Source organism: Esox lucius, chromosome 5, assembly GCF_011004845.1.
Source record: "Esox lucius isolate fEsoLuc1 chromosome 5, fEsoLuc1.pri, whole genome shotgun sequence".
NCBI classification, from domain to species: Eukaryota; Metazoa; Chordata; class Actinopteri; order Esociformes; family Esocidae; genus Esox; species Esox lucius.
In genome coordinates this window covers 7966491-7986869 of record NC_047573.1, presented here as the reverse complement: position 1 = coordinate 7986869, position 20379 = coordinate 7966491, and the positions used below count along the sequence as shown (strand labels likewise).

At 45.4% G+C, this 20379-nt stretch overlaps 1 protein-coding gene across 32 annotated transcripts in view; it reads right to left on the bottom strand.

Moving 5' to 3' along the window:
* LOC105006738 (neurexin-1a) overlaps positions 1-20379 on the bottom strand; it is a 389916-nt gene that overhangs the window by 9845 nt on the left and 359692 nt on the right. For 25 of the 32 annotated variants that reach the window (XM_034292318.1, XM_034292322.1, XM_034292324.1 and 22 more), the window contains one exon: positions 9638-9725. In XM_034292318.1, the coding sequence (XP_034148209.1) occupies positions 9638-9725 (88 nt within the window). The remainder of the gene's footprint in view (positions 1-9637; positions 9726-20379) is intronic. The other 7 variants (XM_034292326.1, XM_034292333.1, XM_034292313.1 and 4 more) reach the window with 1 other exon arrangement.

Genomic DNA, 20379 nt, shown 5'->3' with positions numbered 1-20379 from the left:
TAGGTGAGGGAGTGACACCTCCTTTCTCTTCACATGCCTCTACCAGCTGCTGCAGTCTGGAAGATGCAGTCCTCGATTTCTTTGCCCACTGGTTGTAAAAGTGGCACAGTTGAGTCAGAAAGGGTCCCCCCGAAAACTGTGCACGTTTACATTACCTGTGCACGTTTGCATTACCTGTGCACGTTTGCATTACCTGTGCATGTTTACATTTCAGTCATTTTGCTGACGGGACTATCCAGAGGGACTTGGAGCTAGTTACGTGTCCTGTCGTGTATTGGCTGATCTGAGATTTACTACTAAGATGACCCTAATGTAAATAACACGCTACACATCCAGCCCAAAATTGAAGGGTTAAAAGTATTTTGTTAATATTTTGTTAAAAGTAATCTGTTAATAAGCCCCAGGCGGCATCTTTAAATAACAAACACTGCGACATTCTCAGTAACATCAGGAGTTTACCAAGTGCATCCCAGTCCGCATCCAATCAAGTCCTCACCAGATATGAACTTCAGACGGGTTTTACACTAAATTAACCGAATGTCCTCGAGATTACAACCATCCTTCATTTCCTTTATTTATCCACTAACCCGTCCCTCCATCTTTTATCTTACCTACACCTACAGCAAGTCAGTCATTAGGTCTGCCCTTAGATATTAACCTAAGAGATTTTCTTCAGTCACTCCTTTAATTAGATGTTTGTCCTTGAGAAGTGGCGATGCCATCCTTCCCTCTTCCAAATAATCCATCCCTCCATCCTCCCCTTTACTTTCAGTACAGCAAGCTGAGTCTGGCCCTGAGCATAGACATATAATTCTAATTCTAGTCTGTGTGGTTTTATTTCCAAGTCCCTGAGTGTTGACCAGAGTGTGTCTGATTCAAAGCGTGTATGTGCAAGCCCACTGTGGCAGGCTGATAATGCTCAAAGGACTGTGAATTGAACACCGGACCGGCCAGGCGAGCACAAAATGAGTTCAACCGACGCTGAGAGGACTAATAAACCGAGCTTGACTCTTCCTAGCAAATGGTCCGGCGCAGAGCCGGACCCTCCTTACCCATAATGCTTAGTGTGAGTGGGCCCGGGTCCAGTGGATAGAGGGACAGGAAACGAGAGTGGGCATGCGAAAGTAACAATCGTCTCTGCATGACCTCAGATACACCCGGGAAAGCGTTATCTATAGTTTACTACTTTTTGCCAGCGCCAATGGGTGCCATTTTGGATGTTACCCCAGTAGCTACTTAAGCAGAAGAGGCAATTTTGGGATGCTAATCCCGTGCCTGTTTTAGCAAGAACAGGCCATTTTGGACGCTACCCCAGTGGCTCTTTTAGCAGAATGAGGTCTGGGATGGATGGTTAAGAGGTTTATTTGTTAATCAGTATGTCCTGCTAATGTAGTCATGAATATTCAAATGTGAACACAGATGTCAAAAAGACAATTAGCAGTTCCTGATGGGGTTGTTTTGCGTTTTGAAATCTTCAGTCCAAGTGTTCAGTCCGAGAAAACACCTCTTGATGGTTGACTGTTGACAGGAACTAACTTAAAGACTGTATTGACTATCAGGAAATAACTTCAGTCTGAGCGTATGTGTCTGAGCATATCGGTCTGAGCGTATGTGTCTGAGCGTCTCGGTCTGAGCGTATCGGTCTGAGCGTATCGGTCTGAGCGTATCGGTCTGAGCGTCTCGGTCCGGGCGTCTCGGTCCGGGCGTCTCGGTCCGGGCGTCTCGGTCCGGGCGTCTCGGTCCGGGCGTCTCGGTCCGGGCGTCTCGGTCCGGGCGTATCGGTCCGGGCGTATCGGTCCGGGCGTATCGGTCTGAGCGGTGGTTCCCAAACAGGGGTACTGGGAGTCGTGAGGGTACACAGCCTCTCCACATGGGGACTTGAGATGACCATAACTGGTAGAATGTACACGGGGAGATACTTCAGGGCCACTACTGTATGTGCAGAGCAAAAGGAAGTCATTGCGACAACACAATAAAAAAGATCCTCTGGGCCAGGAACGCGGTAGTCAATAGAAAACGTGTTATCTATCGCGATTCTATTCCCATCATCTCACAGCGATAGTCGTAAACATGCGAGGGTTAGAAGATGAAGAGGACGGCAGTAGTAGCCTAACAGAAAGATGACAACGCTCAGATCTGAACACGTGAGTGAGCATTTGCTCTTTAAGCTGAGGGGACAGCGGGGGCGACTTGCGCCAGGCACTCTGCTGCCAGTATGGAGAGCGAACGCCGGCGTGTTTTATGAACGCTGTCCCTTTCCTCTGGCTCAGGCAATAATGCATTTCACGGATCACAGAGCTTTCGATTGGAAACCGGGGGACGGGGGGACGGGGGGACTGGGGGACGGGGATGTGTGTTTATGTGTTCGGCTGAGGGGCGGGGGTCCGGGCAATGTTTACTTTTCTCTTTGTTTAAGGTCTCTGCAGAAAGCAATTCCGTCATTTGGTGAACCCAAAGGAAAGGTCCTGGGGGTCACCTTTCCACCCCCCACGTCCAAATCAGGTCGTATCGACAACACACACTGCACTGCCGATTTTCACCGAGGCAAGATCCCCCTCCTCCCTCTTGCTCAGACTAAATATGTCATCTGTCACTCAAAACCAATAAACAGACACACAGGGTAAGTCCAAAATAGTGTACTGCTTCTTTAATAGGGCTCTGGTCAAAATAATCACCCTATGTAGGGCGTAAGTTACCGTTTTGGGAATCACAGAGTCGAGTAGAAGTGGCCGAGCCAGGAAGACGCCAGAATGGAGGTATCGAGGAAGGATACAGCGAAATAAGGACGGGGGTATCGAGGAAGGTTAAAGTGAAATAAGGACGGGGGTATCGAGGAAGGTTACAGCGAAATAAGGACGGGGGTATCGAGGAAGGTTACAGCGAAATAAGGACGGGGGTATCGAGGAAGGTTACAGCGAAATAAGGACGGGGGTATCGAGGAAGGTTACAGCAAAATAAGGACGGGGGTATCGAGGAAGGTTACAGCGAAATAAGGACGGGGGTATCGAGGAAGGTTAAAGTGAAATAAGGATGGGGGTATCGAGGAAGGTTACAGCGAAATAAGGACGGGGTATCGAGGAAGGTTACAGCAAAATAAGGACGGGGGTATCGAGGAAGGTTACAGCGAAATAAGGACGGGGGTATCGAGGAAGGTTACAGCGAAATAAGGACGGGGGTATCGAGGAAGGTTACAGCGAAATAAGGACGGGGGTATCGAGGAAGGTTACAGCGAAATAAGGACGGGGGTATCGAGGAAGGTTACAGCGAAATAAGGACGGGGGTATCGAGGAAGGTTACAGCGAAATAAGGACAGGGGTATTCGAGGAAGGTTACAGCGAAATAAGGACGGGGGTATCGAGGAAGGTTACAGCGAAATAAGGAATAATTGAAAAGATAAATAGAAAATAATAAGCTCAGAGGGGGGTGGAGTCAGCAGAGCACACATGACCGTGAAATCCTGTTCCCTCAGAACACAGAAGTTGTTATTGGTGTGTGTGTGTGTGTGTGTGAGAGAGAGACAGAGAGAGAGCTAAAGCCTTGTCCTGTATTTATCTCAACCCAAGGGAATGACAAAACATAGAAATATTGAAAACATGGTCGGCAAGAATACTGAGTAAAATGCAAGACAATCGCTCCAAGGGTCTAAAGCACATGCGATTTGAATTTACTTCCACAACGGTGGTGATAGAGCGGTCAACCTTTCTTCGGTTTTAAGTACTTAGGAGAAGTGGGAGGATCTCGGGGAGTTTCCCAGTTCAGGGCATGGTTACAGGACATGCGGAAACACTGTCTCACGTTTGACTCCAATTACTCCTTAAAAAGTGTCCCCGGGAGCACCTATTCAAATAACGGAACACAATGGCAGGTTTCTAAGGGCACAAAGCTCTATTTCATATAGACCTCAATGGGACACTTTCACTTCCTGTGCGGCTGGACTTGGAACGGTGAACACGGCCCATTGACATGCATGGTGATCACCGGAGGAACCGCGAACACAGATGAGAGGAGAGAGACGTCATGCCTCAGGGTATGATTGAATAGCCTATTATGGGTGGGCAGTGACCTCCCCAGCCAGCAGCAACACATTATTATTTCATTAATCTAAGCGCCGCTTTAAAACAATTCATTTATTCACAGGGTGCTTTCCCATTCGCGCCACTGCCCTCGGTCTAAATACGCCATTTGCCATTTGATTTATGTGCTTGTTCTTTAAACGTTTTTTTTTTTTCCCCCCTTCTTCTTTTCTATCAAAAACCCCAACATATTAGCCACCAAATGTCAAACACTTGTGTGTTTTCTGTGCTAATGTCACCCGGGCTGTAAAAGGCTGGGGGACGGACAGAAGAGGAGCGGACAGGAAGGAGAGAAAATGGAGGTGATTAACCTCCACTTGCCTAGCGGCCATGCAAACGGATGCTGGTTGTTGGAGAAGGGAAGGGGGACTGGGGGTAGGGGGGGCTGAGAGATAATTTGCTGAAATGCTCTGGGGTCAGAATGATAGCAGCCCGACTTACTTACCAGAGGCAGGTAAGCCTTCTCTTTGTCAGGACTTTGTTCAGGCAGAACTGACACGAAGGCCGAAATGATGTGAATTGTAGACTTAATGACAGAGCTCAGTTGAAGTTGACACTTAAAACAGCCAAGGAAAGGACAGAGCAGCTCTGCGTGTAAGCAGTCCTGCCCTACAGAAGACACAATGCCATACTACAACTTCCAATACCTGAAAAAAAATCGTTCAACACAAAAGTCTATACAGTGAAGACCAGATACATATTCACGCCACGGGAATCCGTTCAATAGGATAACAAGGCTATCTGGCTGCGCTAAGGAATTGATAATTGGATCAAGCTCCCGTGTAATTTCTCTCCGCTTGATTCCCCTTTAGTGTTGGCCCGGTCCATTCTGCTGGCTCTCATTAGGACATACGAGGTGGTCTTGGCTCCGTGTGGACTCAGGGAGCATCCCGAATGTCCAACCTAGGGCCATAGGACTTGGGGAGGAGTGTTCAGTGTTTCTAGAATAGTTTCAGGATGCCGACACTTTACTGACAAAATGGTACCAGGCCAAACTACCGCTACGGCAACTGACTGTGCCAAATGTATCTGGTGCTCGGCATACTGCCTCGAATCAGTGTGATCTAATCTTAATCCCAGTGTCAGCCCTATCCTCAGCCACGACTAGCCCCAAGCCCCTCCACAAGCCCTAGTCCCAGCCCCGGGCCGGTCTAGCACCGCTCCAGCCTTAGCCTCGGGCCGATCCCACCGGCACTGACCATACATATCACCGGGTGGAGTTCTGACCGTGGAAGACCAGGGGGAGGATTCAATTTGCTGCAGTGTGATCCAATCTGGTTCCTGCTGGAAGATTAGCTCTGTGTGATGCCGGCTCGGCCCGGCGTCACAAATGGCACCCTTATTCCTTACACAGTGCACTATTTTCAATGGGCCTCGATCATACAGTTAAGTGGAGCTTCATAGGGCACCATTTGGGACGCTTCCCAGCCAGCTGCTTGCCACATCTCACTTTCTTCCGGAGGTAGGAGAAGTAAAGCAGGGCAATAAGTAAGATGGCCCGATCAATGTCACTCAATGGCTGACAGGGGTTTGAGGGAGGATGGGTGCAGGAGGGGGGGGAGGATGTTGCTGTGGACAAGCTTCAAGTGATATATACAGCATGATCTAGAACTGACCTTGGCCGAGAGCGGGAGACGGTTTGAAAGGAAAAGAGAGACTAAGTGAGAGAGAAGCTCCTTCTATCTTCTCGTACAGTGATTCTCCACACCTGTGGTTGTGTGGAACGGAAGCAGGAAAATGTTTGACAAACACAACGTGCAAGACTGCGTGTGGCCGGTAATTTCCAAAATAAGGGAGAATTTCTCCATTCAACTGGATGTTACAGCCATCGTTTTCTTGCGGTGCTTTGTTGTAAGACGTGTGAATAGCACGACACGACAGAAAGCCAAGCGGAGCGAGGAGTGGGTGAGTACAGTAACCCGAGGAACTGTCCCAGACCGCCTCAGTAACAAAGGATCCAGTCATTCCCGGGTCAGCCAGCAGAACCGTCACCGATCCGGTGCTGAGCGCTCTGCCCGGGCGTGTGAATGGACCTCGCCGTGGATATTAATCGGAATAGGTGTTGCACACCTGTCAGCAGGGGAGCACCGCAAAACCGGTGTCAAATCCCGCCGCAAGCTGGCGAGATCACACAGAGGGAAAAGGACGGATGTCTGGGAAATTCTGTTCAGGGATGGAGACTGAGCCTCAGGGAGTTTGCCTCTGAGCAGCACAAACCTTACTGCCAGCTTCACACACATCGTGGATCCTAGCGCAGCTGGAGCGCTGTCTGTGATCAGACAGATGACCTTGTCAGAGAAAGAGACAATAACGCCATACTACTGTAGCTAGATCATTCAACTATGTAGCAGATGATGACCTGTAATGAAGTGCGTCCTTATAAAAAAAGCTGCTCCTGTCTGAGTGCAGGTAAACTGCAGAAAGACTGAATGAAAAGTGGCTGCGCCCAAAGCAACGTTGTTCTTGGTCTTCAATGATCAGTTTTTCTCACATTCGACTGAACAGACCGCAAAAAAAAAAGCATCGCTGAAACCGGCTGTTGCAAAGGGGGATATGGGAAATTACGTGGAAAGAAACCGACGTAACTAACGTTAGCAAGCTTGACTTATGGCGCAACATATTTTGTTGTGTATACAGATATTCTTTTCAAGTTTTTTTTCAATCTTTTCTGTCTCATAAAAGTTAATGAGCAGTTCCCATTCAAACGGAATAATACCAAGTCCATATTTGCTAGCTATCTGAAAGGCTGCTGGATTTTTTTTACGTGAACATTTGAAAGTGGGTAACGGAAGGATTTAGTGTTATCGTGTCTCAGTCACAAGTTATATCGATTTAATTTTGAATCACCAATATTTATAACCATCAATAATACAAAATATAAAAAGTAATTTGTACAGTGCAAATTGACCCTAAGCCCAGTCAGAGTGTACAGAATATGCAAACAACACCTATTCCCTTTAATGTGTCTAAATTGAGACACAATTACATACTGTAATGTCTCTTATTTTTAGTGAAGATAACTAGGAAAATATCCTAGTGATTTTACAGTGTTTTTAAAGAAACTCGGGACTGTTCAGGCTGATGGGCCACCAGTTGCTGACCCTGGTAATAAACTCTCAAATCTCACCGCTTTGCTCTCTTGACAGAGATAACGCACAGGAAGAGAAACAGGAAGCAAAACAGACAGACTGCTATGCCTTTGACGTTAATTTAGTGCAGGCTTTATTGTTGAGTGCTGATCGATACGGAGAGAGCTAAGGCCTTAAGTCTCGACCAAATTGTTTTCCCTGGATATCAAGCTACTTGGAGGGTGTTAGGAAATCATTTTATTCTTTAGGCAAGCACCTTTATTTTGAAGGTAAGCGCCTTTATTCTGAAGGTAAGCACCAGGTTCAAACATAATTGTCTGCTGTCTCTGGCAAGGAGCTGGCGTGATTAAATTATTAATTCAGATTTTTAAAAAACTAGCAGCTATTAAACATATCTTTACATTATAAATACTGTATACAGTATGTTTCTTCCCTGTATTTTGCAGACACCAGCTAAACAGTACTGTACATTTATCTGTCTCACAGGTCCATATGGTCTGGCATGTCTAGGAGATTACATCTAGTGTGTATCGTTGCAATTGCTTTGACCCACTTATGTAAATGCAGAAATCCTCCAAGCCAATATGTTGTTCATTACTGCAACAATTGACAGGGCAATTTGAGTCAATAAGCGATACGTCAAACCCTATTTTCCCGCAGTGGTACCAGCAAGTAATTTTAACAGTATTAGGATATCAGGATTCATTTTTAAAACCACCTATGTACGCCTTGGTAATTTATGTAAACACTAAGCCTGAAGAAAAAAATCTATCAGCCAAATGTATCTTATAAAGCCCTCTTTACATCAGCCGCTAACAGCACATGCATTATAGTCACCTAGCCTAAAACGCTGAAGTACAGTGGCAAGGAAAAACCCCAGTGGAAAGTCAGCATGTATCAGTGAAACAGGGGTATACAACCGAGCCTTGTAAAGTCAACTGGTAAACACGCTAGTCATAGTCAGCAAACAAATCCTTGCAACCTGGGCTAGAAGGAGTTTAGTTGAAAAGAGTTGGCTTCATCACCAGGGAGACATGACAGTGTTGTTATGGTGTCTCAGTGGGCAGTCACCTTAAAAAAGGTGTTTGTTTACTTCATGGTATGTGTGTGTCTGTGTGTTTATGTGTTTTCTTCTAGGAGACAATGCAAAAAACAATGACACACCTCCTGAAGATTTTACAGCAAGTCAGAGCTTAATAAACACTTTCATGTGCGACACAACGGGATGCTAGTTTGACTAGCTGACTGTTACGAGTTAATGGTAATTAACGACAGTTGGGGATGAACATGCCATTGAGCACTTCACTGAAAACATACATTTAAATAAAGGGCAGGTTTGGTAAATTAGCACTGCGGTGAAAAGCATGGAACAATTCAGATTTTGTTCAATAAATATTGAAAGTGTAGTAAGTGTAGTCCCTATCGAAATAAACCCCAAATGATTGAACATGGCAACGGTAAGCATGTTGTCACCAACAAAGGATGCAGCCCATTCTATGGGTCCGTTCAGAAATGGGTGAAACCGCGTTTGAATGCTGCGCCTCACAATTATGGAATTCAGGCGGAGCAACTTTGAGCTGGACGCTTTGGTTCCTATGAGACAATGTAAATGTGGGATAAATGTATTTATTTTTTATTGTTAATTGCAATTGGTTTTCAAGTTGAAATCTCAGTATCAATAGTGTTCAAATCGAAAAAGCTTTATAAGATGTATCACTACAGCATCTCACGAAGCATAGTCAGTTAATTTAAATATTGGGTAAGACGGACCATCTCCCAAGTTGCCAAAATAGCCGGTGGTTCTGCGTGGCAAATAGTGAGTACTTAAATCACTAATGTAGATGCAAACAGAGACTGAAATATAACTAGCACATGACTTTGTTATGGAGAACAAATGAAAAGAGTTCTTTACTATCTGCAACCAACAATCCCTCCCTGCCTCTCTGCTTCTCTCTGGGTATTATGGGTAGTATGCCGATCACCATTAGGTGTTAATCTTACTGCAGCCTAACGTTTTTCTACAGATTAATCTTTCACATGAGCTGTGGTCACCAAGTGCCAAGTTGAGACCATTCAAATTCAAAAAGTGAGTTTGAATTTAAAGCCTGAATTAAAACCGAACTGTCAGAATTCAAACCGAATCGACCTCGATCCTAACAGAGAAGTTAAAAACGGACAGTTAGGTAAACAGACAGCACACTGTCACGACACACACACACACACACACACACACACATTTTGACTGTACCACAACCAGTGGCCTATTTGACCTCTCAGAGCGCAGTGGAACCAACTGGCCACAAATGTGATGGTGACACACGACATGACCTACAGCAGCTTCAGTGCAGCATGTTAGCAACCTCAGTGGCGGACTGGACATGAGTGTGACAGTGACACAGAGACGGCGTGGCGGGACGGTGAGAGACTGACTGACGGCGACGCCCAGAGAGAAGAGGAATAAAAGAGATGACTAACCTAACCCACCTGAGCTCGGCTCACAGGGATCAATGTCCTCGTCATCGCTCGGACACTCCGCCGACGCCACCAGTAGATCATCCGTCGTCTGCGGGGAAATAGGGAGAGAGAGACAGGGAATGAGAGGCGGGACGGTTTAATCAAGAGCTGGAATAATGGAGAAGCTCGGTCAACCTTGTCATTTCACCCCAGCGATCCGGCAGATGGTACCGTGGTGTTAAGACCCAGACCCGCGGGCTGAGCGCCAACTGAATGTTAGAGGAGAGCACGTTTAACAGGGAACTGAAACAGATCGTTGCTCCAATCCCGCGCCTCCAAGCTAATCACACTGTCAATATCCTGGAATCTAAAAGGTTTGAATGGAGAAATGAAGAGATAAAGACGGACTAGAATGAAATCCTGGAAACTCATACTGCTTAGCTGGTGGATTTATCTGTCAAATACGGCTCTAGTCAGCCCTTAGAACGTCGCTTTCCAGGCAACCCCGGCGTTCCTTACAGAAATTAGATTTGATTATCGAGGAACAATTGAGGGTAAAGTTCACGGAGCAATTGTCAGCACAAACAAAGCTCATACTGAACCACAGAAAGTGCGCCGAAACGAATAGGCCTCCGAGGGATTGTTTAGTGCCGTCGTAAAACACCACTGACATTTAGAGGACACAGACTGGTGGCGGCTTAAAAACAAAAGATTAGAAAGCTTAAAGAGCAAAAGCTTGTGGCTGTGAAATAATGTCTTAGTACTGTAGGTGCCATTTCCCTTCAGTGTCTGTTTGATTTATTAGATATTAAAAAGTTATGATGAATCAGAACAGAGTTGATGGAAAATGTTGTATTGGCTTATTACACAACGTATATGCTCAATCCTCAAATCCTTTACATTTGCTGATCCCAGACCAATCTCTATGTACACCACCCCAGACCAATCTCTATGTACACCACCCCAGACCAATCTCTATGTACACCACCTCAGACCAATCTCTATGTACACCACCCCAGACCAATCTCTACATACACCACCCCAGACCAATCTCTATGTACACCACCCCAGACCAATCTCTACATACACCACCCCAGACCAATCTCTATGTACACCACCCCAGACCAATCTCTATGTACACCACCCCAGACCAATCTCTATGTACTCCACCCCAGACCAATCTCTATGTACACCACCCCAGACCAATCTCTATGTACACCACCCCAGACCAATCTCTATGTACACCACCCCAGACCAATCTCTACGTACCCTTGCTGGCTAGAAAGAAAAAACAAGTGCTCTGACTTTTAGCAAAATCAGGAGAAATGGGATGAAGAAGAATAATGACAGTCAACCGTTTAGAAAAGTGTTGAGTGACTGAGGTGTAAAACATTATGCTGCAAAGTTGTTTTATAGTATAGCCCGGGGACATCTTATTAAACCACTGCAGTGAAGGTGGTTTTATTTCAGGCACCAGCCAGTCAGCATGGCCACACTGCAGCTGTGCATAACTGCTTCTACTACAACCTGGTTACTGTGCTGTCTCCTGTTACAGAAACTGGTTTGCTGAAAGTTTGGTTTGCTGAAAGTTTCTAAATATCTGTTAACACGTGCTGTTTGAGGAGTTGGTTAACTACCAAGGACTCACTTTGGTCGGAAGCTAATTACCAAATCAGATTCAAATCAGATCCGTGAACCACTGTTCAGGGAAGACATGAGAAAGTATTCAAATAAACCCCATATAAATGGTTTGTGCATTGCTTTTCAACCATTGGATTTCAGCCAACTGACATGGTCGTTAATCTAGACTAGTGAGGTTCCCTTTTGGTTATAAATGATAACAGGAACCAAACATTGCTGGTTGGATTAGCACTGAGTCATCCCAAGCACCAATTACAGATGTTGTCATTAATCACTGTCCAATTTTCATCGATAATGTAATTTCCTTGTCACCGAAATGTCATTTATTACATCTCCAACATGTTCAGGTAGCCTAGTCCAACAGACATGTCGGACAGAGATCCACAAAGTAGCAGCGGTCAGACCAGTAGGATGTCGCAGAGAGAGAACAGGTTCAGTATTTTTTGGGATACATCTTTCCCTCTTTCTGAGACTCGCCTGGGGAAGCCGTCCAAACGTAAATTCAATTTCCTGTGCATGAGTCTGACATACAGTGTTGTCCCAGTGTCGACCCGGCCAGATGCTGGAGCCTGCTGAGGCTGCCACATCCATCACCTGGCCAATGTGGTTTGTTTTTCCTGGTGGGAGGGGGGGGGGGGTCCTGATCCCCCGCCCCCCCCACTTCTGCAACTGCACCAGAAGGCACTGACAGACAGGAGATATAGCTGGAGATCATTACATACCCCTCCTCTCAGTCTACAGTTCTGTTGCTGTCCATGTGCTCGCCTGACCCCCGCCAGCCTGTCCGTCTATCTCCTTCCATCACTTATTTCTGTCTCTCTCACATCGATGTGGTTCACTGTGTTTACCAGAGTAACCATAGGTTTCATTAAGAAATGTATTCATGACATCATCCCAGAGTGACCGTGTTTACACATTCGAACCAGATGCCAAATACATATATTTTTTTATCCTCAGCAACGAGCAAAATATCAGAGCCACTGCTGTCGGGGAGAACGGGGCGCCAGCCTGCGAGAAACCACGCAACGACACCTGATGAGCCATAAAACCGTCAAAGCTTCAGTAAAGGACCAAGACTGAATCCTCCTCTGCCAGCTATGATGCTCATCAAAAGTGTCAGCGCTGGAAAAACATCACGGAGTGCAGACGGGTCACCCAGCTGCAAGCTGCCCAACGCTACCAGGCTACCAGATGAGCTACACTCCTTCTATGCCCGCTCTGAGCCAAGTAACGCCGGACCAAGCATGAGAGCACCTGACTGTAACAGACGACGGTGTGATCTCGCTCTCCCAAGCGGACGTGAGGCCGCAGGGTCAGACGGGATACCAGGGCAGAATGCAGAGGCCAGCTGTCAGGTGTCTCCTTGGACCTCCTCCACGTCTCTCTGACCCATAGCACCGGCAGGGTATCGTAGTCCCAGTGCCAAGAATACCAAGACATCCCGTCTTAACGAAGGACGTCCAGAACCAGTCACACCTGTTGCCGTGAATTTGGTGGATAGGCCGGTCAACACCGTCATCCTGGACACCCTGTAGGCTCTCAAATCCTGACTGTTCTCCACAGCGCCCTCGCACTGCTGGTATTCAAAGAAATGTGTGTGTATTCATTGTTTTCTAGTTTCAAGCTTGATTTTTTTTCTACTTTATTTTCTCATCTCAGTCCTAGTCTCAACTGCAGTGATAGTCCCAAGGAAATTTGTTATGCTGACAACTATTGGCCAGTGGGGACGAAAAAAATAAATAAAATCACAGTCATTTTTTTTCTACTCTGGGTGTAGTTTTCCAAGCAATTCATTTGACACATCTAAACCAAATCAACCGATCTTTGACCCCGTCTTCGCGAAAATACTAACCTTGGCCCGCAGAAACCACACAGCTGAGACAAGATTAAGCCCATAGAACAAACCACATATTAATGCATAGGCCTCTAGGCACAGTTATGCCAGACTGAATGGCGTATAGGTCCACATTGTGATGCGGGCTTGACCCCGGTCCGAAACCCAATAACATTACAGATTAATGGCGCGGTGGACGCCCTATCTCACGCTCGGATTCTCACTCTCGGGTTCCTCGTGACAATCTAATAGGGTCTATGTGAGGGGCTTACCAAGACACCGTGTCACTGCCTAGGTGGCAACAATGTCAGACTAAGCCCCGCGCTGTGAAAAACGTATTTTAGATTTTGCCGATGCCTCACCCAGATAATCTGAGGGGGTACAGTGAACCATCCCATATGGAACTGTATTACCATGCATACAGCGTTGCACCCCAGTCAAACACAATCGACCAGACAAGCATTGGCACAGCCAGGTACTAGCCCATTAATCTCCACTGTTTCTAAAGTGCTGAGAGTACGGCCATGGGCAGGCAGGGGCTCGTTAATCTAATGCTGCAGCCTAAAGTGCTGAAGGAAGCCATTTTGTCATGTAGTTTAGTGGAGGTATTGCACAGGCACAGATCATTAATCTGATCTCACCTGTGGGCTTTGCTTGAAGCAGATGTCCCAGATGCTGTTGGCCAACCACACAGGCAACACGAGGAAGATTCCTGGGTACACTTCGCTTAGCGGCCGGGTGGAGAATAACGGAAGAAACATCGACTACTGGCGAATGTTCAGCACAATCACAGCGCTTGCGAAAGGGTGAAATATCCTTGGAGAACACGTGCGCACGGGAAGGGAAATGCAACGAAAGATAAAGATGAAACATTCCCTAGCTAGCTGTCATTTTGTCAGCGACTCCAGATACGTAGAGGATATTATTGCGGTGAATTTGATGCTTATGATTTGAAGGCAATTTTAAATAGGAGATGGAATGCATATATATATATATATATATATATATATAAAATCAACAGGTTAAACATGTTTCTTCCAAGAGGATGTGTGAAATCTTGGTTGGGCCAGATGATTCCAGGAACCTGCAGTGGATCCTAAATCATGGTCAGATTGTAGTATACAACTAGAGTAAGTTCTACTAACCCACTCCAACCCTGTAATACTCTAGAGTAAGTACTACTAATCCACTCCAAGCCTGTAATACTCTAGAGTAAGTACTACTAACCCACTCCAAGCCTGTAATACTCTAGAGTAAGTAAGTACTATCCAGTGAAGTGAAGTAGAGTCAATCTTGGCGTGTCACAGTGTGAACACAGGTGTTAGAAGTGGGGTTATTGACTGGCTTTGGCCCTTGACACTGATTGAACCATTCAGAGTGATCTGAGCGTGGAAGTGAGACCTGACTCAGCCGGTGAAGCGGTCGTCACTCCTTCAGCTTTGTCACGCTCCTGTTCGATCCAACAAGATTGATCATGCTTTCCTTTAATTGGACTGGAGTGTCCAGTCTGCCCTGCTAGGCAGCAACTCGGTCTGACTGGCTGCAAGTCTGCTTTCTAAAAAATATACCCAGTCAGCAGTGTAATTCAGAACCGGTCAGTTAGTTCTCTACATACCCAGTCAGCAGTGTAATTCAGAACCGGTCAGTTAGTTGTCTACATACCCAGTCAGCAGTGTAATTCAGAACCGGTCAGTTAGTTCTCTACATACCCAGTCAGCAGTGTAATTCAGAACCGGTCAGTTAGTTGTCTACATACCCAGTCAGCAGTGTAATTCAGAACCGGTCAGTTAGTTCTCTACATACCCAGTCAGCAGTGAAATTCAGAACCGGTCAGTTAGTTCTCTACATACCCAGTCAGCAGTGTAATTCAGAACCGGTCAGTTAGTTCTCTACATACCCAGTCAGCAGTGTAATTCAGAACCGGTCAGTTAGTTCTCTACATACCCAGTCAGCAGTGTAATTCAGAACCGGTCAGTTAGTTGTCTACATACCCAGTCAGCAGTGTAATTTAGAAACCGGTCAGTTAGTTCTCTACATACCCAGTCAGCAGTGTAATTCAGAACTAGCCAGTTAGTTCTCTACATCTACAACATGTGAGAGCACACACATGCATGTGCATACTGCACACTGCCCTAAAAACAATCTTATCTGCACCTTGCCCTAAAAACAACCATCTCTGCACCTTGCCCTAAAAACAACCATCTCTGCACCTTGCCCTAAAAACAACCACCTCTGCACCTTGCCCTAAAAACAACCACCTCTGCACCTTGCTCTTAAAACTACCACCTCTACACCTTGCCCTAAAAACAACAATCTCTGCACCCTGTCCCAAAAACAACCATCTCTGCACACTGCCCTAAAAAGAACCATCTCTACACACTGCCCTAAAAACAACCATCTCTACACAGTGCCCTAAAAACAACCATCTCTACACACTGCCCTAAAAACAACCATCTCTACACACTGCCCTAAAAACAACCATCTCTACACACTGCCCTAAAAACAACCATCTCTGCACACTGTCCAAAAAAAATAAAATGCTACACAACAACCCAGCCTTTAAAATAAAGCAGACGGCTACCTAACAAGGAATATGAAACATAGAGATGTCACACACGCACATTTCTTCCTTATAACGGTGAAGCTTTGTTGCTATCTTTTAATAATCCCTGTTTGTTTCTGGCACCTCCTTCAGCGCAACAGTACCAGGAAGAAGAGTTGTGTGTAAGCTTGGCTAAGTGGAGCACGTCGACTCTGTAGCAGGCGGAGATGGAAGAGACACACCTGTAACGTGTGTGTGTGCCTGTTTGTGTGTGTGCATCTGGTTGTGTGTGTGTGTGTGTGTGTGTGGGTGCATGTATGTTGGTGGGTGTGCTAGTGTGTGACACCTTTGTGATGACCTGTCTGTAGTGTCAGCTGGTCTCTGTGGGTTTTTCCTCCCGTCCAACACCCCCAACATTGTTTTCTCTCCGGTCTAATTTGATGAATGCTCTCTGGCTCACAGAGTGTCTCTTTGGAGAGGGCAACAGCTAGGACGTTGAAGACATCTGAAGGGCTGACTCCCAAATGGTACCCTTTTCCCTTCATACCACACACTGTATTAACCAGGACCCATATGGCCCTGGTCAGAAGGGAATATACAGGAAATAGGGTGCTGTTTACGCCATACAGACTTTATTTTTGTGGGTGTATCTGAAGGTTCCCTAGCTGCTAGTTGCTTCCATCCCTCTCTGTCCGGATAATGTATCCCACAGAGAGTTCTGCTGTTTCTTCACTGGCTGACTGCTGGGCTTTTGTTTTATGTGTTTTTTTTTCAAAACATTCCCCCTAAAAAGCTTTTCTGGTTTACTGTATACTCGTTCTAAGCCCCAATATGCCACTGTACATTTGGAGAAGAGAACAATACAGCTTATTATTAGTCCATTTTCTAAAAGGAAAAAAAGGTTCAGAATCTCTATTAAAAGATACACAACTACATACAATCTACTCACGCTGACCAATCATCTTCCCTTTCTTCACAATGGGAGGAAAGCCCAAACATCAGAGCAGCCAATCATGTGCTTGGGTGATCTCCTCTCAGAAAAGTCAAACAACAACAGGAAGCTGATTGGTCGACAGCTGCATGTTTTGCTGCATTTAGGCACTGTGGTTAATCTTGGCTGTCTACTTCAAATCATTTAATCCTGTCATCTTCATCCCTCTGTTTATTTCTGTTTTGTTGTCCATCCTTAGCCTGCCTTGCAGTTCATTGATTTCATACGTTGCAGAATTTGCTAAACCAGCATTCAGACCCGGCGGGTCTTCAACCCGGCTGGACCCAGACACACACATTGAATATTACTGCAAGGGATGTAGACCGTAAAACCCTCTATGGAACGTGATCCATAATGGACCATGATTGAGTCTAAGAGAATGTCCATCTCTCTGGGGCTTTGAAACCCTACAGTGCTTCCCTGTGGATGTATGCTGTATGAACATGCAAAACCCTACCGTGGTTTAGTCTAACTGCAAAACCCCGATGTTAAAAGGTCAGTCGAATTAAAAACCACAGTGAAGTGACTGACAACACTGACCAAAACAACTGGCTGTTGCTGACACACCTAACTCCTGGTAAACAGGGTTGAACGGCTGAAACCCAATCGCTTATCTGGGAATAAATAATGGCAAGACACCGATGCAATGTATAATAACAAACGACTTCTATGAACAGCGCTATTGGAAATGTGTCTAAATCTGACTTTGCCTTCTCTGCTCTTCGATCTGCATGGTCATTAAAACACTCGCAGGGGTATGTGTTTGTGTTTAGGTACAGCTTATTGTTACTTTCACAAAGTCACTATAAACACAAAGTGCAATAGGTCTACGCGCTTTTTACATTGTCTGTGTAGCGGGGTTTTACATAAAGGCTGAATGCAACCCACTGAGCAGAACATGCAGGAAATTCTAAAAGAAATGGCTGTGAAACAGCAAGTGAGATCAGAAAATATGGTCCTCCATTCAATTTAGGGCAAGCTGCTACTCAGTTATTTTAAATGGCACTTCGTTTTGAACAGGGATATCTTGCTATTTCATCGGGAAAGACAATCGAGGGACTGTCTGTAAAATGTTGAACCTTAGAGCAGCAACCAGGCATATCACGGGCATGGGAAATGGTTGTTGTGCAGCTTGTAATTTAAGGTCCATACAGCATTGTCCCAAATTAACCAGATAATGCATTGTATATAGTGGGCGGGTGAGTAGTCCTTTCTGCTGATGGCCCAAAATGTTGTGGACATGTAGCCAAGATAAACTGCTGTAACATATGTGCTCCATTTTCTGGCTACACGTTGACAAGATGTTGGGCAAGCATTTCCGTGGGTGTTTCTCCACTACCTCCCCTTGCATAACAACAACACACCATTAGAGCACAAGTTAGAAACGGAGAGGGGGTGAGACTGAGAAAGACAGGCTGAGAGATTAGAGACAGAGAGGGAAAGAGATTAGAGACCGAGAGGGAGAGAGATATAGAGGGAGAGGATGTGAGGAAAACCAAAGGGAGGGAGAGACAGAGAGGGGAAGGGTGAAACAGAAAGAGAGACGGAACAAGAGGGCCTGGATCAAGACACGGACCAGTGAATTATTCATCCCTTTCATGTCAGCAGAGACAGTGCCTAGTCTCAACCAACACTCAATCCCCTATCACAGGGGTGCTCTACTCTTTCCCTACCAGGTCCGGAGCTCGCTGGTTCTGCAGTATTCTGATGGTTTTGTAATTGTTTTGTGAAATGATTGGGCATGAAATGTAATTGAATTTGGCACTAACAAACAAATGTACAAAGGACACTAGGTAGGACATGTGACGCCCCATTACTGATGGGCCCCACACATCCCATCCACACCACCTGCTAGGAGTTGTCCATGTGACTGTCATAGGACTCTCTGCATAGACACATGGACCACAGGTGGGAACACAACATACAAGGGTATTTTGTAGGATGAACCTTTCTTTTAATAGACTGTGGAACATTTGGCTATGACCACTGACCGCCTCCTATGTGTCCTGGCATAAAAGACTGTGTTAACTTTGTAATCATTGGAGAACATGTATGAAGCATGGAAGATCAACATCTTGGATTCAAGCTAATGAAGAAAGTTCTCACCTGACTTTCAGTTGTCACGGATCAAAACTGGACAGAAGCTAACAGTATGCATGTATGTTCTGTTAAAATAAAGATAATTTAGATAAGAGGCCATCTTTGTCTAGATTCTCCCCCAACGGAGTCCCACTCTGCCAAGCTCCGGGAGGTGTGTCGTCTACATTGCATTGGGGGTTGTCGTGGTGGACTGGCCTGTGGATCACAGAATGTAAATGCATACTCTTATATGCGTCTGATGTTTAACCCTCTAATGATGAGATAACATATGGAACATTCATGGAGGCAACTATGCCCGGGATTCCAATAAATAAGTGAATGGATCTCTCCCTTGACTCTACCGGGTACGCTATAATTTTTCCGTTACACGTAACTGCTAAAACCCAAAAGTTGTCTGTTCTACATCATCTTTACTTGCACCTACCTGGTGTCTAAATAGGTTGCTGAGCAGAGGGCTGACATGAGGTCCAGAGTTGAGTCCAGAGTTGTAGTGCAGTAATGCATTGGGAGAAGGGAGCCATTGGAGACATACAAAAGGCTTCGGGAAGTATTCAGGAGCACAGTGGGCTCCTTTGAAATAGAAGTTTGGAAACAAGCCACTCCTGATTTAAAGGCGTGAAAAAATGGCATCTGGAGTTTTCCAAACAAACTTATAGGAGGACCATGAGAGCATGAGGAAGAAGACTTTCTGGTCTGATGAGACGAATAATTAGGCCTGAATGCCAGCATTAAGTCTTGTGAAAACAAGGTACATCCCCGGTCTAATACGTCCATCACTATAAGTGATGCATGGTGGTGGGAGCATCATGAAATGGGGATGCTTCTCATTATTCATCTTTCAGCACAACAATGAGCAGAAGCACACAGCCAAGACAACACCGGGGTGGCTTCAAGTCATGTTGGTGAACATCCGTGAGTGGCCCATACAAAGCCTGGACTTGAACCCTGTTGAAAATCTATGTGGGGACTTGAAGATCACTGTCACTAATCTGACTATTTCATTCGATAGAGTTTCAGAGGATCGGGAAGGAAGAATGAGATAAACAGCCCAAATCCAGGAGTACAAATCTGGCAGAGGCAAACCCAATAAGACTCGAGCGGTGATCCTTCTACAAAGTCTTGGATAAAGGGCCTAAATATTCATGTATGTGAGATATTAGATTTTTGTTTTTCATTGAATTGGCACGTTTCAATTTTTTATAATTTTTTTTTGTCATTATGGAGTATTGTACAAAAACATTGAGAAATTAAGGGGTCTGAATACTTTCCGAAGCCACTGTAAATATAGTAAAAAACTCCTTCAAAGATAATGTTTGTCCCAAACTCCTTAAAACCAGCAACAGGTATGTGCAGTAGAAGGCTAGTGAAGCATAAACCTTTAATAAGGAGAAAGCAACAAGAAGAAAACCAGAAGAAGTTTTTTAATCCCTCAGTAACCAGAGATGTCTCATATGCTGTTAAAAATAAACGTGTTCAAAATAGCTTCTGAAGTTTAATAATTGTGCGTTCCTTAATGGAAAAAAAAACATGGTCATTTCACATCTTGAAAGTTTCTATTTTAGAGATAACTGATTTTTTATCAGACAGCGACACAAGCCTGTGTGTCCCACTTTGTTTCAGAGTTTAACCTAACCGTTGGTTTCCAACCCATCTAC